The sequence below is a fragment of the Lissotriton helveticus genome, chromosome 8, assembly GCF_964261635.1.
Source record: "Lissotriton helveticus chromosome 8, aLisHel1.1, whole genome shotgun sequence".
NCBI classification, from domain to species: Eukaryota; Metazoa; Chordata; class Amphibia; order Caudata; family Salamandridae; genus Lissotriton; species Lissotriton helveticus.
In genome coordinates, this window is record NC_136069.1 from 1312606979 (window position 1) to 1312631748 (window position 24770).

Consider the following 24770-nt stretch of genomic DNA (forward strand, 5'->3'; position numbering starts at 1 on the left):
AAAAAAGCTGTGTTAAATGTGAAGGGCAAACCTTGCTTCCCAGTCCTGGTCGCACCCTCATTCAGAGAAAACTATTGAAGAAAATCATGCCTTGATAATGAACCTTGCCATTACATAATCTATACATTTAATCTAGTGATTTGATTACGTTCACTGTGTGGAATAAATATACTCTGCTTAGTGTGGTAAAAAAGCTATCCCTCTGTGCAACGATCTACTGAAGAATTACATTTTCTGTTTTTCTCATAGGTATGATGCACTGTGCATCATTCTTCGTCATAGCAAGAATGTACGCTATTGGTTTGCACACAATGTTCTTTTTGCCTTTCCAAATCGCTTTTCTGAGTACCTTTTGGAGTGCCCCAGTGCAGAAGTCAGAGGTGCATTTGCGAAGCTGGTAGTTTTTATTGCACATTTTTCTTTGCAAGATGGACCCTGTACGTCACCTTTTGCCTCCACCGGACCGGCAAGCCAGGTAATAATGCACACATTTTGTTTAAAAAATGGTCTCTGTACATTCCATCTGTGTCTAATTATACTTTTAAAAAAGTGTACATTGAAATAGGTTACAGGACAAAAACTAAACTTAAAGCATGTCTGATATTAGCCCGAAATTAGTTTGCTTCCTTAAGAGAAAATGTAGAGAGCAGAACCTTGGTTGCTGAAAGTTAGTATAAAGCAGTTTTATGTAACCTGTTTGAATTGTAAGAATTCCATGTCGAACAACATTTCCATATCACAACTTAAAGCTGTTTACATATATCAGATTTTGTGTGATTGAAACTGAACCTCTCTGCATTTTGTGTAAGACTAATGATTCTGTTCAAGGATACGCTAACGTAGAAGTTAAGCAAGCGTGATTTTGACATGTTTGACATTTGTCTTAAATTGTGCAGTTTGAAGATTCTTCGGGAACAGTCAGAATCAAAACCGGATTGCATTTTTTAAATTGTTAGTAATGGATGCGAGTGGCATTCCTTGACACTTTACTCTTCCAAATTCCAACTTCTAAAATTGCTTTCTATCTGGCTATTTCATCTTGCAGAAGAACAGTGACATTCAAACATTTCCAGGTGGTCCTCTTTGTGTTACAACTTATTATTGAAATCTAACACAAAATAAATTACAGAGTGTTTACAGTCAGAATAATGTGTTGTTTCGTTTGAAAAACTTTATTTGATTCATAAGAATCATAAAAGCACATAGATAAAATGATAAAAACGATCTTAAAACTTTCCATATAGCATTTTAGACATATTAAATATATCCAAACAACATATAAAATTTCAAAACATGATTATCCGTAAAGTCCATATTCTGTATCAGTCCAAGGATATCATGATAAAATTATACCCTATGATTGCTTAAAGCCCTTTTTAAATAAATAATATGTCCATTTGTAAAGCGCCATGGTTACAGTAATGCCAGTGTGTCCCCGTGCTGCGGTAGAGTCAGCCAGAACACAAGCCCAAGCCATACCCGATCTAACCTTGAGGAAAGAGAAATGTTTTTAATTTTTTTATGAAGCATCTCTCCTGGGTCTCCATCCGGAGCTCCATCGGGAGGGCATTCCATTGTTTAGCCGCCAGTAGGCAAAAGGACCAGCCACCCATCCTGGCCTTTTTAATAGCAGGAACACATACCAAACCTACCCCACCCAACCTCAGCTGACGTGAAGGGATATGCGGGGACACGAGTTCAGCTAGGTACAAAGGGGCCTTTCCCTGCAGAATCCGGTGGCAGACGCATAGTGCTTTAAAGGCGACTCTTTAATCGGGAGCCAGTGAAGCGCCGCCCGAGCTGCCGTGGCAGATGACCTTCTCGGGCGCCTCAAAATGAAGCGGGCGGCTGCATTCTGCACTCCCTGTAGTCGCAGCAAGCATTTGGCTGGAGCGCCTATATACAGGATATTACCATAATCTAGGCGAGATGTAACCAGCGCGTGGACCAGCGTCTTCCTAGTCACCATGGGTAGTAGGTCCAAGGTTTTTCGCAGGACCTTCAAAATCCCAGGCAAGTACCTGCCACCCGCCTAGTTTGGTAGTCGAAAGAAAGGCTAGGATCCAGCCAAACTCCCAGGTTTTTTGCCTGTGCACATGGCGTGGGTGTCACCCCCAGGTCCTGGGGCCACCATGCCGACGACCACACAATTGGGACACCACCACCACCACCACCACCTCCGTCTTGTCGCCTTTCAGCCTCAGGCAGTTATCAGCCATCCATGCAGCCAATTCTTGCATGCATGCCCTGAAGCTGGAGGCAGCCGACTCCGGTGCCTGGGTTAGGGAGACCACCAACTGAGTGTCATCGGCATAGGATACGACTTTGATCCCAAACCTCTCCGCAATCTTCGCCATGGGAGCAACATAGGTATTAAACAGGGCAGGGCTCAGGGTCGCGATCCCTGCGGCACTCCCTGGTTCAACCTGATGACCCGGGAGTAGTGTTTGCCATGTCTTACCAGGAAGCATCGCCCCAACAAAGATTTTAACCAGTCCAAGGCACTACCGTACACCCCGCCTTTCTTCAGACATTGCACCAAAGTGTGGTGGGCTACAGTGACAAAAGGCGGCACCTAAATCCTACAGGATTAAGGCCGCCGTTTGACCAGCATCCACAAGTTGTCTGATGGATTCAGTGGCAAAAAGCAGAGCCGATTCAGTCAAGTATCTGGCACGAAAGCCGGACTGGGTCGGGTGAAGAAGATCATGTTCCTCAATGTAGGCCGTTGGCTGTATATTCACCACTTTTTCAGCCACCTTTGCGAAGTATGGCAAAAGGGAAATAGGGCGTAGGTTGTCTAGACGCTCTAACCCAAGGTGTGGTTTCTTCGGGAGCGGCAAGACCACGGCTTCCTTCCAGCATCCCGGGACGCAGCAAGTATCAAAGGAAGTCGCCACCAGGTGCCTTATAAAAGGCTCCAGGCATTCCAGACTCCCTTTTAACCTTTTCGGAGGAGCCGGGTCCCTAGGGGATCCAGATTTAATACTGCTACAGATTTTGTTCCGGGGGGGGGGGGGTGTGTATCAAGAATTCCTTCAGCCCTCCTCCTTCCACCACATGTTCTCCATCTTCCAGCCCCATTTCTCCGGCCCTTGCTGCTTCCAGGAAGGTGGAATACATTTGGCTATCTGATTGCAGAGCCCCTCTGAACCCACAACCGGTCCTGCTAAGCTAGTGATGGAGGTTAGCTCCTTGTAGACCTTGAAGAGCTCCCAGGTTGAGCTACTGGTTGACTCAATTCTCTCTAAAAAATGATCCGCCGTGGCCCTCCTAATTAGTGTGTGATAATTCCTTAGCTCCTTTTTATAAAGCTCTTTCCCCTGCTTTGAGTAGTCTACCCTCCAGATACTTTCCAGCCGTTTACATCCAGCTTTAGCTGCTGTCAGGGATTCTGAATACCACGGGCCGATTTCTGGGTTCTGAACTGTTTTTTCTTAACCCATGGGGCCGTGCAGTCCAGAGCCTCCGTGATGCATCTATCTAAGTTTTTACAGGCTGATTCCGCATCGCTGCCCCCTGGCGGGCCATCCTGCCCCAGGGCCTTGTTAAAAAAATCCCTGCGAAAAAAAACCCCACCTCCTATAGACCGCTATCTTGCTGCCAGGTACCGATCTCTTAGTCGTCAGACGTCTGATCGCAAATGGCACCAGGTAGTGATCCGTCCAGATAACAAGGAGGGGGGTGTGGGCCACAATATCCTCCCAGTTCATAAACAGAGGATCCAGAAGATGTCCCTTTATGTGGGTGGGGGCAGTGGATCTGAGTTCCAATTGAAAAGTGGCCATTTCCTGGCAGAATTTTCTCTGTTTCCTTATCGCGATTTATACCTTTTCCGGATTAATAAGGCAGTTCTAATAAAATTTAACACAGCACTACAAATGACTGGATTAGAGAAAGATCGTAAGTGATTTGTCATATTTAGATTTTCTATTTCCTATTCCTCTTTTCTGTAGCACAAAGATTCAGTGTGTCCAAGTTAGCATGGCATTGTACATCAAATTTGACAACTGATTCTCCCAAAAATACAAATGGTTGTTTATAGAATTATGTTTGGGTTATGATAGTCTTGTGTCTTTTTATGGTTTAAATCTTTTTATTGGTTAATTTGAAGGCAGACAATGCAAAGAAACAAGGCTCTCGGCTCCATAAAAACTATGCATATAAGACCACAAGGTCACAAAGATCAGTATTACCAAAGGTAAGGGCATGAAGCAGGCCCTCATACCGAGAAAATAACAAAAACATACCCCAACAAGGAAGAAAAAAAGGTCCCACCTCCCACTCCACCCCCCTCCTCCCACCCTCGCCCACCTTAACAATCAAAAGGGGGAAATAAGGGAAAAAAATAAGGGAAGGAAAAAGGGGAGGGAAACATGGGCTAGTGCTCATCGCATGGAAAGACGTGTCCCTTTAGAAGTAGCGTCTGGAATTTGCGTTTCCGGAAGGAGGAGGAGCTGCAAATACCGAGGGCACGTTAATTCTCGGAACTCCGACACCAGTAATGTGAGGAAGGGTTGCCACAACTCTGGAAATTCAGTACCTCTGCCAGCTAATGTCAAAGTCAATTTCTCCATGCCCCGCACAGACCACAGTCGCTGGAGCCAACCGGTATGCGTAGGAAGTTGAGTAGAGCGCCAGTGTATTAGGATGTTCTGTATCGCTGCCCCTAGGGCAATAGCAATCAGCCGGCCTTTCCGTGACTTAAGGGGATATGTTAGCGGATTAGGAAGGCCCAGGAGAATGTTATGAGGGGAAGCGTGGGAGCTGCGTGTCTAAATGTAAGTCCACCTTATCGAGGATTGTAAAGCTAGACAGCTCCAAAGAATGTGCTCTAAGGTACCCACCTCCCCGCATCCCCTCCAGCACCGATCACTCCGACGCTGATCAAAGCGATGAATGCGTTCAGGGGTATAGTACCAGTAATTGACGACCTTGGTTAGGGTCTCTGTAAGGCCCATATGGTACGCTGAATGCCTTGCCCTATGGTAGATACCCTCCCACTCCTTGTGGCTTAGCGTCCTCCCTAGATCTCTCCCCCACCTTGAGCGACCCGCGTTGTATGTGTGTATGGTATTGGCCAGCAGCATTTTGTAGATATCCGATATCCATTTCTTATCAGTGGTGCGTATCACTAGCCACTTTTCGTATGGTGTTAGTAGACGTTGTGCTAGTGGCTTGATCGTTGGGTGTAGTGCCCAGTACCGGATCTGCAGATAAGGTAAGTGTTCTTATTCTAAAAGACCATATTCCTCCCTAAGCTGTGAGAAGGATATAATGCCATTCAAATCAAATAAATGGCCCAGTGATCTGCAGGGGGAGGATCGCCACAACCGGAAGGCAGAAGCAATCGTGCTGGGGTGAAATTCTGGGTTGTCGAAGAGAGGTGTAAGAGGGGACGGGAAGGTAGTCAGCTGGTGGGAGACGTTGGTATGGTCCCAAGAGTCCAGTATCGTACTAGTGATGTATGAAGCGTACAGGTTCGGGGGTCTATGGGATTTATTAAGAAAGGGCCTTTCCGCTACTGCCTGATCCTGGAACAGCCAGTGCTTTTCGGACTCCAGGCGGCTCCACTCCACCAGATATCTGAGTTACGTAGCGTGGAAATAAAGCTGAATGTCGGGTACTCCCACCCCTCCATGCTCAGGCGGCAATGCTGTGATTTGATGTCGGAAACGCGGCTTACCCCCATGCCAGATGGAGCGCGAGAGGTCCGCCTGCGTCTGCTGGATCCAACCCCGGGGTGGCCGAAGGGGAAGGGTCTGAAAGAGATACAGGAGTTGAGGGAGGATTGTCATTTTAGCAGCCGCAACGCAACCTAGCCAGGACAGTGTGCAGGTTTTCCATCTATTGAGTGCCGCAAGGATACGCGTGCGTAGGCTAGACTAATTAATCTCCACAGTAGCAGGGAGTGTGGGAGCTAGCTGGATTCCCAAGTGAAGGACTGCATTGGAGGCCCAAACCACCGGGTGTTCCTCCCTCAAATAGGCGAGGGTGGGCGGTGAGAGAGAGAGACATTAAGGGCAGTGGATTTATCCATGTTGATCCTGAAACCAGACCCCAAAGCAATCCAATTCAACAAAAAGGGCGCGCATAGAAGTGATCGGGTCAGAAAGAGAAAGAAGAATATCGTCAGCATAGAGGCTAACAGTGTGAATATCTCCCCCAAATTTGATCCCGGATATAAGGGGATGTTGCCGGAGTCTAAGGGCTAGGGGTTCCATATATAGAGCGAAGAGGAGGGGAGACAGGGGGCATCCCTGTCGGGTGCCTCTCTCAATAGGGAACCTAGAGGACGGGTGGCCATTAACCCGGACAGTTGCCCAAGGGGAGGGGTAGCAGTTCAAGATACGGGACCGTAATTTCTCACCAACGCCCGCCGCGATCAGGACCATTTCTAGATAAGGCCAGTGAACCCTATCAAAGGCCTTCTCCGCGTATATGGCGAAGAACATATACTCCCCTTCTGTGCGAGAGGCCCGCTCCAGCAGATGTAAGATGCGCTTTGTGTTATCGCTAGTTTGTCTTTGCGGAATGAAGCCCGCTTGGTCCGGCTCAACCAATTGGGCCAATGTATGGAGCCAATCGGGTCGCAATGATGCTGGTATACAGTTTAATGTCAATGTTCAACAGTGAGATAGGCCTGTAGGCAACCGCAGCTCGTTCTATCCTTCCCTGGTTTGGGGATGACTACTATCGCTGCCTCCAACATCTCCCCAGGGATGGCTCCCGCGCATTCAAAGGTGTTAAACAGCGCCGTCAAAATGGGGGCTAATTGACTACAGAACGCCTTGTAAAAGGCTGCCGTGTAGCGGCCTGGGCCAGGGGATTAGCCCAGTTTAAGGCGCGAGATGGCGGAGATAACCACTTCCATCTGTATCGGCCTATCAAAGTCGGCTTGGGCTTGTGTGAGTATGGACATGCATGCCTTAGCTATATAGTCAGCGCTGGCTTGAGCGTTCAGGGGATCTCCGGTGTAGAGAGCAGCATAGAAGTCTCAGAACGTTTCTGCAATTGCCGCATCGTCAGAGACTGGCTCTCCCTGTGGTGTGAGGATTGTGTGGACTCCCTGCTCTTGCCTAGCCTCCCGCAATTTGTTGGCTAGAAGGCGGCCACATCTGTCACCGCCAGTGTAGTAGGAATGGCGAAGCCTAAGCGCTGCATATTCGACCTTGTCCTGGTCTAGGGCCGCATGGTGTTTGCGTTCGGTGCAAAGCTGCCGCCATGCACAGGATGCCCCAGTGCGTTGGTGCATTTGCTCCAACTCTGCCACTCTCTGGGTAAGCTCTGCTCTCTTACGCTCCCTTTCTTTGTTATCCGCAGCAGAAATAGCAATGAATTCCCCTCTGAGGACCGCCTTTAACGCTCCCCATTGTGTAGCTAGCGAGGTGTCGGGGTTAGCATTGAGGGCAAGGTAGCCCGCAATAACTTTCTGGATCTGTTCCAGCACTGAGGTGCAATGGAGTAGTGTATCGCGCAGGCGCCAATGCTTAAGGGGTCTCTCCGAAGTCGGCAGGAGGAAGGTAGCCAGAACGGGGGAGTGGTCAGAAAGGGAGGCAGTCAGGATTTCAGCACTGCGCTCAAGGGCCTGAAGGGAGGAAGAGCAGGGAAAGTAGTCTAGCCGCGCGTACGTTTTGTGAGCTCCAGAGTAGAAGGTGTGCTACGGGTGCGAAGGTGGAGCAAGCGCCAGGGGTCAATCAGCCCCAGATCTTGGAGGCAGGCCCGTCTTGTAGAAGTGAGTACCCCCGATTGATGTGTCCTCTGGCAGGACCTGTCCATGTCGTTGTCAAAAACAATATTAAGGTCCCCTCCTAGCAGCAAATGGCAATCCGCCGTGGCAGCGGCGTCTCGAAGGGCTTGGAGAAGAAATTTGACCTGGCTTTCATTGGGCGCATATATGGAACCCACTACAAAGGTAATCCCACCCATGGAAAATTGGTAGGTTAGCAGGCGTTCTTTAATTTCCGCTTCCTTTTAGAGTACCCTGCCTTTAAAGAATCTGGAGACTAATATAGCGACCCAGGCTGACTTGGACATCTTAGAGGAAAAGAATTGAATGGGAAAGGCTCGGGATTTCAATCTAAAATGGTCTTTGAGGAGAACGTGGGTCTCCTGTAGGAGGCATGTATCTGCTTTGGACTGTTCAAGATAATTGAGGATCGCCCTGCGTTTAATAGGGTTGTTCAGGCCCTTTGTGTTAAGCGTAAGGATTCTAAGTGGGCCTACTGACATCAGAGGATGGGGTTTGGCGTAAGTGCAAATTGCCCTGCGGTAATAGGGGAAGAGGAGTGTCAGCAACGTGGGCCGAGGACGCCTCCGGAGGTAGAAAACCCAGCAAACAACCAAAAAAGGTGGACGAGGAAGCCCATAAACAAAACCCCTGTGCGGGGCATAGCCCCAGGCAAAGTCCAAAATACAACAAAGAATGGGGAAACAAGGAGCAGAAACAAGGTCCGTAGGTAATGTCTGCCGTCCCGGAGGTGCCAGGAGGTCGTCATAGTGGGGTCACAGGTGACCAACCGAGTAGAGTACACCCCCTCCCGCCGTCCACCTTTGTCAGGGAACCACGGCCGACACCAGAGAAGCACTGTTGGCCAGATATCTACTTAGCCAGACCCAGCCAGAGCCTCCGAGGCCAAGGACAGGGCATCCTGTTGCCCCTTTGCCATGTCTGCTGCAGTCAGCTTCCTAGGCCGCCGGCGCCATCTCTGGCGTTGCCACCCAGAGGGCGAGCTCTCGGGCCCCGAGGTGGTGCTTCGGGCATCATCATCATCCGTGGGGGCCGCCAAACCCAAGAGGCGGCACAACTCAACGAGAGAGCACATCTGATGCAGTTTATCATTGAAGCGAAATATCAAGCAGAATGGGTGCCCCCACGAATACGAAATACCTTGCTGGTGAAGGTGTTCAGTCACTGGCCGAAATTGACGGCGCGCTGTAGGGTAAGCAGGGCCAGGACCTGATAGAGCACCGGAGCGTGCCCATTGTAAGAAATGGGATGAAGAGTTCGAACTCGTGATAGGATAGCCTCCTTGGTCTTAAAGTCTTGAAGGCATACTAAGATGTCTGCCGGGGGGCAGTAGAAGCGCATGGGGCCCCACGCGATGCGCCCTGTCGAGGACAATGTCCGTATTGTCGGAGACTCCCAAGATGTGTCGGAAGAGGCCCGTTGTGAATGTAAAGAGATCCTTGGTGTCATCAGTGGCCTTAACTCCCCGGATTCTAATGTTGCACCTACAAGACCGGTTTTCCAAGTCCTCCTTATGCAATTGGATGTCCAAATGTTGGTCCTGGAGGCGGATGATCTCTTGCTGTAACGCGGCTACCTCCGATGTAGTAGTGTCTTGTTTGCCCTCCAGTGTAGCGACCCGTTCTCCCACTCCGTCAACGTCCCTACGTATCTTTTATTTCGGCGGTAAGGTCCGTTTTCAGCATCTGTATATCAGCCCGGAGGGTGTTGAAGAGGGATTCTAGGAAATCCTTGGTGATGGGTTCGCTCTGCGGTCCGGGAGACTGATGCTGGGAAGCCATCTTGGGAGCGACAGTCGACGTCTTAGGAGTAGGGCAAGTCTAGCAAAGAGGTCTGTAAGGGCTTCTGCTTGCATGTCCTAGCTGTGGACATGCTCGAGCGCGCCTCCCGTCGCACGCGCCGCCGGGGGGCCTCTATGCTTCCCTAGGGCTGACAACCCGCTGTCACTGCCGCGGTGGGCCTGGTCCCCACCGGTGGATACCCGGGTCTTGGAGGGAACACCAAGGCGATAGGGCAGCTATAGGCACGTGGAAGCGTCTGCTATGTCCTGATCTCAGATGCGGAGAGGCGTCCCTATGCAATCTGCGCAACCAAAGCACCCCGCCGCTCCCAGGGGCCGTTGCTACCTTCCAGGGGGTGGATGTCCACTGCAGGCTAGTCGAGGCTGTCCTCGCTAAAACGGCACCCAGGGCGCAATCCTCCAATGCTACTCCCTCTCTCCGCCCCGCTGGTGGGAGTCCATTGACCTCCATCGCTCCAGCGCTATGTAAGCGCGGTAAAGGGTATGGCGGCTGTGCAGGCCAAGGGGCCCAAGGGCAGCACTGCAATATTGGGGGCGGCCAATAACACGCCCCCCCTCACCCCCCCCCCCCCCCCCCCCCACCGAAGGACCAGTCTGAAGTCACTCTAACTTCAGCGGTGCTTGTCCCCCGCAGCAGGCAGGGGAGGCGAGGCGGCCGTCGCAGCGCAGCGGGCCGGGGAAGAGCCTCAGCAGCAGGGAAGGGGCCAGATGTTCACCCCGCACCCCACGTCCTGCCGCCTCTACCTCTGCTCCCCGACCACTCCTGAGTCTCAGCCCGCCAGCTAGGTTCTGTCCACAGCCGTAGGGGCCGGGCGGCTCCGGCCCAATGCAGCAGCCCAGGCAGTGTCTGCCCCTACCGTTCTCAGTCCTCGACTCCGATCAAGGGGCCCGCTGGGTATGGCCGCTTCCCAATCCAGGCGGCAACCGTCGTTACCTGTAGCCGTGAGTTGGAGCTACAGCTCGTGATGAGGGTGAGAATCCTCAGCAGCGGCGTCTGGCTAATCGGTGCCACATCAGTCTGCGGGCTGCTGGGGGTGCGCCAATGTCCCGTGCCTCCCAGTGCTGCAGCGGAGGACCACCTCCGATGCGGGTCCTCTCAGGCGCAGAAGACGTGGTCTGCTGGCGAGGTGTTGGTGCGCTGCCCGCTTGTCACCCCGCAGTTGTAGCCAGCCTCGACAACCTTGAGCCGGGCCGCCCTTTACGTGAGGCCGCTGCCGCAGCGCGGCGCATGGCTGGCAGGCCGCGCCCTCCACTGTCTGTCACCCCCCGGGCAATCCGCAATTCTCTGCCACCGGAGTGTGTGCATGCAAATTCAGGAGCTCCTCGAAGCCATGAGGTGTCGGTCAGGCCCCCGTGGAAGCTAGCTGTGGCTGTGTTTGGTGGGCGGCAACAAGTAGCCCGGATCTAAGCGTCCCTCCTCGCCGCCATCTTGGCCACGCCCCCTTGTGTCTTTTTAAAGGTTGAGAAGGCATGTGATAGTTTGGATCTGTGGCGTTTGCACACAAACAACAAATGATTCTGCCTTGATTGAAGACAAACGGTACACAGTGTGTCTCTTGAAGATTTCCCACCTTTCAAAATGCTTCATGGGGATAACCTGTATTTGGAAAGCTTTTCACAGCCTCCAGGGAAGGTCAAAGTAGGCACTTTGGAAACAGTGCCAATCTTAGTATGAAAAGACATTCTCACTGGTGGTGTTAATTCTAATGTGTGTGTGTGTGTGTGTGTATATATATATATATATATATATATATATATATATATATATATATATATATATATATATATCCTGACATGCTAAGAAAATACATTTTCTGTATTGCATCTTCAACTGGAGTATGTGCCCTTGTTTGGCCCCCCGCGGTCGTTCTTTGGGATCCTGGATATATATATATCTCCATCCAACTCGACCCAAAGGTATTAGGGCGCTTTACATGAGCACCAGTTACATTAAACAAAGATTCATTCATTTTTGTGTGTGTGTATGTGTTTTTTTAAGGCATTGGGAGATTAAGTGATTACCCTGAATTACAGAATGTTCAGCTAAGGCTGAGACTCAAAACCTGATTCCAGAGATCCAAAGTCGGCAGCTCTGGCCGTTACTTTTTATCGTCTCCCCAATTTTATAACTAGCAAACAGTAAAACAAACTACTAATCGTCGTGCAGTGTTGTCACCTCAGGGGAAAGATAGTGCCAGTGGAATCTTCCTTAGGAAAGATGGCTTTACCAAAAAAGCACAGGCAAAGCCAATATGTTTCACCTATGCAATACCTGTTGGCATTACTAATGCTTTTTAAAGATGTTGCCAAGCAGCACGGGCGGCTGTGCAACATGGCTTAAAGTAAGCAAAAAAGCACTATAACGTGGTCAATGCTGGCCGTGCTACAGTGCTTTGTTTTTAAGGTTTGTTTTGTTAAACAGGGTGTGTTTTAAAGTGAGATATTCGCCATTATCAAGAAAATGTTTTGTTGCTTTACTATAGTCCTTTTTCAATTTTATAATTGCCTTATTTCGACTATTCAATAATCATCCAGTGATGGCTTAAGAAACGGGGCGTAATTTCTGGTCTAAATAAGCCGATGTCACTGAACCCGACTGTTGCACATTACATAAGGTTTGTTATTTCTAATGATAAAATATTAGTTGATGCATCAGGCAAGTCTATACTGCCAACATAGATAGGATATGTGTGTATAAGTGTGTGCATGTATCCATGTGTATATTTAGATAGATAGATAAAACAAGCTTTTAATGCACAAAATGCATGATATAAAAGGGAATCCACACAGTATGGGAAATATTTCAGAATTTCTGTGGAAATCCGTTTTTCGTCAAGTTAATGCCATCTCGCAAATCACTCTGCAGAGCTTTACCATTGTCATGTCCACTTGGATTATGCAGCAGGTTTATCATTCATTCATTAGCTCTTTATTTCGATTAGCATCAGCAATCATAAAAATACAATAAAAACATCAATAAATTGATGACCATGGCCTAAAAATCAACAAAATTACAATGTCCTACACAAGCAAAATACATCCCTGCTAAAAATCTAGAGAAATACCCACATACTTTAATATTATCAGCAAGTTTATCTAAATCGTGGCAAAGGAGACGGTGCGTACTAGGTAAAGGACAAAAGTTAGAATGCATTGGCTAAATAGCTGTTCACCCCCCAGGTCTTAGACTTTCAGACTGTAGGAACAATGCCCAGTGCAGGAACAGCCTAATCACGTCTGCAGTAACTGCTTCAAAGGTTGGGGGCTTGAATAGCCAGTTAAGTAGCCGAGAATACTGCGGAAATTCAAGGGTGGGGAAGCAAAGGTGTGCTTTTCTAGGACAGCGGTTCCTAACCTTTTGGTTTCTGTGAACCCACTCTGAATCAGTACTGGAATCAGAGGACCCCCACTGAGTAATTTTGGTAGTTGGGGACCCCAGGGCCAAGCCATTTGTATGATTTGGACCTAAAAACAATACACAAGAATACAAAAACAAGTATACACCAAACAAATACTCAAATATTTGAATATTTTGTGTAATTCACAATCCACTATAGAAAAAGTTTTAACATGTCAGTGTTGCCTGCTTATCTGTATATACATTATTCATTTTTTTTTTTTTTTTTTTTTTTTTACAAAAACCTTTATTACACATTTAATGTACACTGCGAAATGCCTACAACCCAGTGGGCTGGCCGCCGTAACAGTTAGTGTAATACATTGAATGCGCCCACCGGTAATCTTACATTCGTGGTGAAACTACCATCATGTCCGCCGCGCACAAGAAATGGTGCAGTCTAAGCGAAGGTACATTCGCGAGAGTAGGTTTTTGGTTTTTACATTTTCTCCCCCCCCCCCCCCCCCCCCCCACAAAAACAACCGAAACTTAGAAGAACAGGCAGGAGTAATCACGTTGTCATATACGCAACATCACTGAATCATCCTGGCCCCCGTCCCCATGCACCCCCAAGCATCACTCCCAGTAGTTCATCCATCACCCCCAGCCACCATCCCCATGGTAAGGTATGGATCCTATCTCAGCTATGGTTCTTAGTCCCCCACGACCCCATCCCTCTCTTAAGTGCGGCTACGCATCCCGCCCTGTAGCTCCCCATCCTCCCCCGGTGGGCCTCACTTCAGCCCTCCACCTCTTCCTCATCCGACTCCGCTAAGTCCTCCTCTGGCAAAGGGTCACAGATGTCCCCCCTGTAACTGTTCCACAGGGACCAAATCTTGTTCCACTTCCCCGGGCATGCGCGGCTGGTGTACACCGCCCTCTCGGTTATCATTATTCTATCCATGTTGAGGCACCAGGTCGAAACGGTAGGAACCTCCGCCACTCCCCACCTTTGCGCAATATCTCGTTTCGCTACTACCATTCCCACCGCTGCCCAAATTCTCCCATGTCTAGTGATATCTGAAGGTGCCCACACGTTTAACAGGCATCTCTTCGGATCTGGCACTAGGGATAGCTCCAACGTTTGTGAGATCGTTCTCATTATTTGTCTCCAGTAGTCCTGTATGTGGGGGCAGTCCCATATGGTGTGGAAAAACGTTCCCTCCTCCCCACATCCCCGAAGGCAATAGGGGTGTTGGGCTCGGGCTATACGGTGTAGCATAGTCCTCGTGTAGTACACCCTATGAAGAACTTTCAATTGCACGAGCCTCAGTCGTGCCGAGATGCCTACTTCCTTGGGCGAGGCCAACGCCTCATTCCATTCGTGCTCATCCATCTCTTCCGTGTCCCCCTCCCATTTCACCTTCAGGGAAAGCATTGGGTCTGGTAGATTATTAATCAGTTTGCGATATGTGAAAGATGTCGCTCGCTCTAACATGAAATCAGTAAGGAGGCGGTCCTCCAACGGGGAGGACTCTGGCAGGTCCGTACCCGCGGGAAGCGCTACCAAGAGTGCGTGTCGGATCTGGATGTATCTATAAAGTTCCCTAACATTAAGTTCATACAGTTCTTGCAGTCTTGTGAAGGGTATGACCCCTCCCCTGTCCCACAGATCGCCCACGGTGGATATGCCTATTGTATCCCAGTGCGAGAATCCCTTGCTATTCCTCAGGGAACCGAGGACCCGAGAGTCCCACAACGGGGTTAATTTGGTGATCCTACCCTTCCAGCCCAGGGCCGCCGTGGCCGTGTGCCAGAGTGTTACTGTCAGTCTAGTAGGACCCACGAGCTTGCGCGCTTTACGTCGGTCATACAGCGGGGCCAGAAGAGTGGTGGTGCCCAATTGCAGTCTGTCCGCCCGGAATGCAGGCTCAGTTTGTGGAGCATGGATCCATTGGTTAATAGGCTTAAGGTGTGCCGCCCAGTAATACAGTGTGATATTGGGAAGGGCAATACCGCCGTCAAACCACCCTCTATGCAACTTGGATTGGGCTATACGTGCTGGGAAGGTCCCCCATAAGAGGGTTGTTACCAATGCTGATATCTTTTGAAAGAATCCTGGGGCCACCGGAAAGGGAGTATTTTCAAGAACATACAGGAGTCTAGGCAGGGTCATCATTTTATAGAGTGCTGCACGGCCTAGAAGCGTCAATGGGAGTCTCGACCAGAATTGCACATCACGTTTGAGCCTGTCTACGTGGGGCCGCAGGTTTTTGTCCATAAACTCCACTGGGTCCGCAGTGACCTGAATGCCCAGATATTTGAAGGAGGTGCCCGCTATTCGTAAAGGACAGTCCGCTGCTAGGACCGGGGCATTCCCTTTCAGGACGTACACCTCTGATTTGCTCCAGTTCAGCGTATAGCCGGAGGTCTTACCATAAGCATCACAGAGGCATAGGAGCGCAGGAATTCCGCTGTCGGGGTTGGTAAGGTATAGCAGCATGTCGTCAGCGTACAGAGACAGCCGGTCCTCCCACCCCTCCCTCCAGCAAATACCCTGAAGCCGAGGCGATGTCCTAATCAAAGTGGCCAAAGGTTCTATTGAGAGTGCAAACAATAATGGCGACAGAGGGCAGCCCTGCCGCGTACCCCTGCCCAGTGGGAATTCACGTGAGATATGCCCATTCGCCACCACCCGCGCCGTTGGATCTGTGTAGAGCAATCGCACCCACGCAACAAAGCGGGGGCCGAAACCCATGCGAGACAGCGTTTCAAATAAGTGGGCCCATTCCACAAGGTCAAAGGCCATCCTAGCATCGAGCGCCAAGATGACTGCCTGCGTAGTGATCGACTCAGCACGAGCCAATACCCCGTGCAGCCTGCGTAAATTCAGAGCAGTGTTTCGATGAGGCATGAACCCGGACTGGTCCGGGTGAATGAGTGACGCCAAGTGGGGTATCAACCTCAGCGCTAGAAGTTTGGCAAGAATCTTGGTTTCTGCATTAAGCAGTGATATGGGACGGTAGGAAGAGCACTCCTCAGGTGGTTTGCCCGGCTTGGAGATGGCCACTATCGTAGCCGTTCGTTGATCCGGCGGAAGCGTACCCTTTTCCAGGCATTCACTGTACATTTCTAGCAAATGTGTACTAAGGGTCTCAGGCATAGCCTGGTACCATTCTATTGGTATTCCGTTGGGGCCCGTAGCCTTACCCGGGTTCAACGCGCCAATCGCCAGTTGTATTTCCTCAGCAGTGATGTCCGCCTCCAATTCAGCAGACACCTCAGGGGCCAGTGTACTGACCTCAATTGGGGCCAACACTTCCCTGGCCATAGCAGGCGTCACCTCCCTCTCAGGGGTATAAATCCGTTCGAAGTGATCCGCGAGTAGTGTCACAATGTGCTCCGGGTTGGTGTGTATCTCCCCCCGGTCATCTTTCAACCTATGGATCCCCCTTGAGTCCCCTTCACGTTTGTCGAGCCAGGCCAACATCCTTCCCGCCTTGTCGCCCACCTCATAGATCCTATTCTGTGTGTCAGCCATGTCGTGTTTAACGTGTACGCGAATGTGATCCGTATACATCTGCTGCTGTAGTGTAAGTGTGTGTAGTGTAGCAGGGGTGGGATGCTGCTCATGTGTTGTAGTTGAATCCTGCAACGCCAGTTTCAGGTTCGCCAGTTCTCGGGATCGTTCTTTCTTGTGTCCCGCGATGGCATTTATAGCTTGTCCCCTCAGAACCGTTTTATATGCCTCCCAGAGGACCTCCGCAGAGTCCACCGAGTGGATATTTTCAGCGTAATATTGTGTCGTGACCTTTTTCAGAGCTTTGCGAATCTGGGGCACCTTGAGGTAAGCAGGTTGTATAAGGTATATGCGCCGACGAGTCGGCACCTGGGAGGAAAGTGTAAGAGTCAGTGGGGAGTGGTCTGAGATCCCCCTAGGAAGAATCTCCATTCCGCCTACCCAGTGGAGTCCCCCCCCTAGTGTCAGAAAATGATCGATCCTAGACAGACTGCCATGCACTGCTGAGTGATAAGTGAATTTCTGATCAGCGGGGTGGAAATGTCTCCAAATGTCAACAAGGCCCATGGCTGTTAAGAATTGTTGGAGCCGGGGGATCCCTCCCCTTGTGGCCGGTGGCGGGAACCTGTCGAGCTGGGCGTCTACGACTGCATTGAAATCCCCACCGAGGATGACCTCCCCTTCTGGGAGAGAAGATAAACTCACCCAGTTTAGGGAGCACCACCGAGTGCAGCGCTGGCGGGACATACACTGAAACTAGGTTAAAACACTTCCCCTCCCACTGCCCCTGCAGGGCGGCAAAGCAACCCTGATCGTCAGTCCTGGTCTGCTGGGGGATGAACAGTGCGTTTTTACGTAACAGGACTCCGGTCCCACGGGAACCGGACGTGAATGCTGAGTGGACTACCATTTTGTACCCCCTTCTATCCAAAGCTTTAACAGTCCCCCCCGTGAAGTGAGTCTCCTGCAGGAGCACTACAGTGGGCTTCTGCCTCTTAATCGCTGCTAGGACCAAACCCCGTTTCACCCTGTCCCCCAGCCCCCTCACATTCCACGACATGAGTTTCAGGGTAGGATGCACACTTTCGGTGTCTGCGGCGCCTCCACCATTCAAAGGTAAGTCAGCCATCCGGAACTACTGGTAGCATGGGGTATCTGTAGGTGCACATGTCATAGGCAATGTGTACATGGTAATGCAGGGGGACGGTGGATGCCCCCACTGGGGCAGTGTTTTTGACATTACTCTCCTCCCCCTCGGGGCAGATACAGATCGGGGCCTGACATTCTCCTGCAAAATACTGTTCCAACTCTAAACTACAAAAAAACCCACAACAACCCTCTCCCCAACCCCCCCTCCCTGCGTCCCTGCCTAACGGACTTTCAACTGCCCGCCTCCCCAACTGAGCAGAGTGCTTTACCCATCCCTCAACCAGTGTACTTGCTTGTAAGGGGGAGAGCGTCTCCCTGAGCAGGCGGCATCCCTGCGTGCCCTCGGGGTGTCCATGCCAGTGTCCATATGCAGCTATGAATCTGTGTTGAAACTGTCGGCAAGCTCCTCGACCTTAGAGTTCAGTGGGGTGGGGATTAGTGGTGTCATTATCCAGTATTAGGGTATCTTTCATAGATTCACATGCCTGAATCATTCCCCGTCGTCGAGGCGGGAGTCCCACGGTAAATAAAATATATATAATAGCAGTGCCTAAAATTTCTTGTAGTAGGCTGGAAAAGCCTAAAGGCCTAACTAGGCCTCAAAACTTAGCAGCCTATCTACATCATTATGTAAGAAGACCTGAAATATTAGCCTCAGCCAATCAGCTGTCCTCACCCTCTAGAACCTTCCCTGCTCAGGCAGTTCTCCTCAGATTGTCACCGCACTTCGTGTGTAAGGGAGTCTCCCTGAGTGCCTACTCAGTTTTTTGGATTTTCAAGCTTAAAATGTCTGAAAAGAAAGCTCTTTTCAAACCCTGTGGAACCTGCTTCAAGAAGAGAGTCCATGTGGATGACAAGCACTCGGATTGTATTTATTGCCTACATCCTTCTCATGTGGTGAAGGACTGTAGAATTTGCCGTACCTTCCCTCAGAAAACCATCAGGGATAGAGAGGCAAGGGTTCTTTTGTGGCTAAAGTCTTCATCTGCTGATGAGGAGGACAAAGCCTCAACTTCTAGCAAGAGAGCTAGATCCACGGACAATGCTTCTCCTGAGAGAAAGAAATTGTTGAAATCCTCTCAGAAAGCTTCAGAACCCTCTGAGTGCATCGGCTTCTTCACATGTGAGTACTACCCAGACCAAAACTTTAACTCTGGTGTCTGTACCAACTACTACTTGGACTTCTACCTCCTCTTCTACTTCTGTGGTTACCACTTCGGCTATCACGTCACCTTTGATGTCTGTTCCACCTTTAGTATCAAAAACCAAGTCACAGTCTGTGAAATCCTTCTCTGCGAAGGCTCCATCGACTAAAACGTCTGCTCCGTCGACGACCGCACGGCCGTCGTCGACGAAAACAATGTCTCCAAAGGATTCGTCGTCAAAGACATCATCGACGACCTCGTCGACGAAGATCTCGTCGACGAAGACGACACCATCAGACACGTCGACGACGGCGTCGTCGACGAGAACATCATCGACGACCCCGACGACGAAGGGATCGTCGTCGAAGACACCATCGACGGCCCCGTCGACGAGGGACCCGTCGACGAAGACACCATCGACGGCCCCGTCGACGAGGGACTCGTCGACAAAGACACCGTCGACGGCTCCGTCGACGAGGGGCCCGTCGACGAAGATACCATCGACGGTCCCGTCGACTAGGGACCCGTCGACGAAGACGCCGGCGACGGTCTCGACGACGAGGGATCCGCCGATGACTGCCTCGTCGATGACGGCGTTATCGACACTTTCAACAGCGAAGGACTCTTCATTGACCATACCTTTGACGGCCTCGTCGACGGCAAAATCTTTGGCGTTGGCAGCGCCGTCGACGGAGAATCCGTTTACTGGGGCTTCTGCTCATCGGCTGCACGGTTCCCCACCTGCAAAGATACAATTCACTCATTTCCAAATGAAAACTTACAAAAGGCAGGATTATTCACATATATCTCCGCTTTTGCCATCACACATTTTGGAAACATACATGCAAGGAGAGTCAGAAGAAGGAGAAGAGGATGATGACCCCTTTGGGATTGCCTGTCACCCTTCTCAATTGCATATTAAACTTCAAGAGGATGATGATGAAGAGTTTCAGGAGCAATACACGCATGACGTCTACTCCACTCCATATCAATCACCTCGCTCTAGACTTCCTCGGTCTGAGGACACAACACATTTACCTACTTCCTTAATACAGGACTTGCAAGCTATGTTGGCAGATTATCGACAAAGATTTCCTCCAACTGAGGGTGCGCCCGCTGGTTCATCTGCTCCGGCGCCTGTGCCTCGACCTCCGTCGCCAAGAGCTCCTTTGTCTCCACAACCACGTACTTCACCAATTCCTCAGGTTTTGGACAGTTCGTCCTCTGATGGTGACGAAAGTAGAGAAGAGGGAGAATTACCGGATAACACTCCAGTTGACCCTTGGGAGGATTATGTCATCCCTACACCTTCTCCGCCTCCTCCCCGTCCTTCAGACTCTCCACCTGAAGATATTGGGGGTTTTCACAATATTATGCAGAGAGCTGCTAATAGATTTCAATTGGTTGTCACAGTTGAGCAGTCGGACTGCTTCTTACATGACTTTAAGGAAGGGTATCGGAGAGTGATCAGAGCCATACCTATTATTGACTATATCTGGAAGGAAGGCCTCAATATTATGAAAACACCAGCCTCCATTCCAGCAGTTCTACAAAGGATTGATAAAAAGTATCGAGCGCCATCCGATACACCTGCTTGTTTGATCGGCCATCCTCGACCGGATTCGGTCATTTCCCAGGCGGCGCAGCAAAAGTCCAAGAATCCTTCTGCTCCCATCTCAACGCCACCTGACAAGGAGGGAAGAAGGCTTGACGCCATTGGGAAGAAATTTTCTGCAAACGCAGCAGCATCCATTAAAGCAGCTAATTCCTTAGCTATCCTGGCTCGATATGACAGGCAGATGTGGTTGGAGCTTTCAGAATATCTTGAGCTGATCCCGGAGGATCATCAGATGGATGTACGCAGAATTGTGCAGGAAGGTGAAAGGGCGGCCTCAGAAATTATTGATTGCGCCCTAGACATTTCTAATACCAACTTTCGACAACTGGCTGGAGCAATTGTCCTTAGACGTCAAGGTTGGCTCAAGGCTACCACCTTTAGACCTGAGGTCCAAACCAAGATCTTGGACATGTCCTTCGATGGTGAGTCCTTGTTTGGGAAGCACATTGATGACGCTTTATTGGCTATTAATACCGATACAGCGAAATCTCTAGGAACCCTGCAATACAAGAGAGGGTCCTTTAGAGGTGCAAGAGGTCGTGGTTACTCCTCCAGAGGAAATTATTCAAACCAACAAAATCGCCAGTATCAATCGTCCTACAACAAACCATACTATCAATCTTCTAACAGGCAGCCTGCCTCTGGTTCTTTCTCTCGGCAGGGAGGACAACGGCGCTCAGGTAATCAAAGGAGAGATTCTAACAAGCGCCAATGAGCTTTGCCGGATGTCGACCACTCCTCTTTCCCTTCCCGTGGGCGCCAAGATTTCCGCCTTTTACCATCACTGGAGGAAAATAACTTCAGATCAGTGGGTCCTGGATTTAGTCAGCAAGGGACACACTTTGGAGTTCTTACAGAAACCTCCCACAACGCCGCCCAGGGGTCCCCCTCCCCCTCGTCTGCGCTTACTCTTCAAAGAAGCCTTAAAGATGCTACACAAGAACGCTATAGAACTAGTCCATCCTTCTCAGAAAGGGCTGGGCTTTTATTCACGTTTCTTCCTTGTGGAAAAGAATTCAGAAGAGTGGCGTCCAATATTGGACCTGCGCAAACTCAACAAATATCTAAAGAAACAGAGTTTCCGCATGGTAACGTTGAAGGACATTCTGAATTGTCTGAACGAAGGAGACTTTCTGGCTTCTCTGGATATGCAAGACGCATATTTCCACATCCCTATTCACCCCAACCACCGCAAATTCCTAAGATTTCAAGTGGCCGGCGTCCATTTCCAATTCAAAGTCCTCCCATTCGGCCTCAAATCGGCCCCCAGAATCTTCACGAAATGTCTAGCCCCAGTGGCTGCAATGTTGAGGTCCCTGGGACTCCAGGTGTTCCCATACCTCGACAATTGGCTGTTGAAGGGTCCCACCAGTCATTCGACCATGGAGGCAGTCAACAAAACACTTTCACTGTTCTCGAACCTAGGATTGACCCTCAATTCTCAAAAATCTCAGCTCCACCCTCATCAACGACTAACTTTTCTGGGTGCAGTCTTGGACACATGCCAGTGCAAGGCATACTTGACACAGGAGCGTCAAAACAAGCTCGTCAAACTGGCAAAACAAATATCCGCAAAAAAGTCACTTTCAGTTCGGATGTATGCTTCCCTTCTGGGGATGTGTTCAGCTGCGATCAATCTCATTCCTCTGGCAAGACTCAGAATGAGACCGTTGCAGGAAGAGTTGCTTCGTCAGTGGAAGCAGATCGAAGGATCATTCGACGACCGCATCAAGGTCACGGTCAAAATGAAACAGGCTCTTCTCTGGTGGTCGAAGACACACAACTTGTCGCAGGGTCTCACCTTCCTCCAAGAGATTCCGGACTACACTTTGACTACGGATGCGTCCATGGAAGGCTGGGGAGGTCACCTTCAGGATCTTCAAATCCAAGGAAGATGGTCTCATCAGTACCAACAGATGCACATCAACATATTGGAACTCAGGGCCATTTTTCTTTCCCTGCAAGCTTTCCTACCAAGGATAGTGAATTCGTCCGTCCTGGTGCGCACGGACAATACCACCAGCATGTTCTACATAAACAAACAGGGAGGAACGAAATCTCTTACCCTGTCACTGCAAGCTCAGGAAATGTGGGAATGGGCCTTACAGCACAACATATCCCTCAAAGCGGAGCATGTTCAAGGGATTCGAAACTCTCTTGCAGACAGTCTCAGCAGAACTTTTGTGGACTGTCACGAATGGGAGCTCGAACAACATCAAGTAGACACAGTCTTTCGCCTTTGGGGGAGACCAACGCTGGATTTGTTTGCCACGCAACAAAACAGCAAGTGCCTGTTTTATGCCAGCAGGTTCCCAGAACGGGGGTCAAGAGGAAACGCCCTCCTCATGAGATGGACCGGAATGTTTGCGTACGCTTATCCTCCGATTCCGCTCATTCCGAAAGTCCTGCAAAAGATGAAGAGAGAACACTGCACTCTCATTCTCATTGCTCCACGTTGGCCGAGACAATATTGGTTTCAAGAACTTCTCCTGCTGTCTCAACAGCCTCCGTTTCGGCTCAAACCGACTATGTCGATGCTGACAAGAGACAACGGTCAGATTCAACATCCAGATCCTCAATCGCTGCACTTGCACGCTTGGCTCCTGATTTCCTAGAGTTCAAAGACCTAAACATTCCCTCGGAATGCAGGAAAATATTGTCACAAGCACGTGCACAAAGTACCATCAAAACATACCGTTTCAAGTGGAAGAGGTTTTGTTCATGGTGTGGAGATAATGATGTTCATCCGCTGCAAGCTCCTCCTGAAGCCATTCTTCCATACCTGCTTTCTCTGGCTAAATCAGGTCTAGCTTTTTCTTCCATTAAAGTACATTTGGCAGCAATCTCCAGATTCAGGAAGCACTCTAACAAACCATCCTTATGTTCTTCCTCTTTGATTAAGCAATTCCTTAAAGGACTCTTCAGAGTTTTTCCGCCAGTTCGTCCTCCTCCTCCGGAATGGGATCTTAATGTAGTCCTTTCCCAACTTCTTAAAAGGCCCTTTGAACCAATCCATAAAGCGGAACTGAAATTTCTGACTTGGAAAGTTGCAATTCTGTTGGCTCTTACTTCGGCTCGCAGAGTTAGTGAAATACAGGCGTTCACTATTGCTCCACCTTTTCTGCAGTTTTCTAAGGACTTTGTTACACTTAGGACCAACCCTAAATTCATTCCTAAAGTGCCGACTCAATTCCACATTAATCAACCGGTCAAGCTTAGAACTTTTTTCCCGGATCCGAAAACTCCTGCAGAAAGGGTTTTACATTCTCTAGATGTCAAAAGATGTCTGAAATTCTATCTGCAAAAGACAAAAGACATGCGTAAATCTACACAACTGTTTGTTGCCTATGGAAGACCCACCTTCGGTCAAGCTGTCACAAAAGCAACTATTGCCAGGTGGTTGTCCTCCACAATTACCTTCTGTCACGACAAGGCCAATAGACCTTTATCAAGGAAGGTTAAAGCTCATTCCACGAGAACAGTGTCGACCTCTACGGCCCTTTTCGCTGGAGTGACTCTAGAGAACATTTGCCGAGCTGCTACTTGGAAAAGTGTGCACACTTTTACCGAACATTACTGTCTGCAGTCGGCAGTTCAAGATGACACAGCTGTTGGTGATGCAGTGCTGCAGCATCTTCTTCACTAAGGTTGGAAAGATTATATATTTTATACTTTACATTTTATAATGCTGTCCTATCTGTTATATTCGAAGGTTTTGATGCATATGTTATGTTGACATGTTTTGTACTCTATTACCTTCCTGGTTGTGTGGGGATTGATTTCTATTCTATTTGTCTCCCACCTTCCTCTATCGACAGACATGATGTTACTGCTTGCTATTCTGATTCAGGCATGTGAATCTATGAAAGATACCCTAATACTGGATAAGAAAACGAGTTACTTACCTGTAACTACGGTTATCCAGTATTGGTATCTTTCATAGATTCACATGCACCCACCCTCCTCCCCGGTAGGGCAGTTCTGACTATGGATACTACTTCTCACTTGTGCTGGGAAAATCTGAGGAGAACTGCCTGAGCAGGGAAGGTTCTAGAGGGTGAGGACAGCTGATTGGCTGAGGCTAATATTTCAGGTCTTCTTACATAATGATGTAGATAGGCTGCTAAGTTTTGAGGCCTAGTTAGGCCTTTAGGCTTTTCCAGCCTACTACAAGAAATTTTAGGCACTGCTATTATATATATTTTATTTACCGTGGGACTCCCGCCTCGACGACGGGGAATGATTCAGGCATGTGAATCTATGAAAGATACCAATACTGGATAACCGTAGTTACAGGTAAGTAACTCGTTTTCTTCCTCCCCGCCCGCCGCCGCTAGTCCACGGGGCGGAGAGCCCTCCGTTCCTTCCCGTCCAGACGTCTGTGAAGCAGGCCGGCTGCCGCCCCCTCGATCCTGGGTAGATCTATTCAACCTCCTCTGCCTGCCCACGG

General features: G+C 49.6%; 1 protein-coding gene across 1 annotated transcript in view; it reads left to right on the forward strand.

Annotated features, from left to right (window-relative positions):
- Window positions 1-24770, forward strand: part of USP9X (ubiquitin specific peptidase 9 X-linked) — a 1542050-nt gene that overhangs the window by 1339658 nt on the left and 177622 nt on the right. The window contains exon 37 of the mRNA XM_078658291.1: window positions 250-475. Coding sequence (XP_078514417.1) covers window positions 250-475 — 226 coding nt within the window. The remainder of the gene's footprint in view (window positions 1-249; window positions 476-24770) is intronic.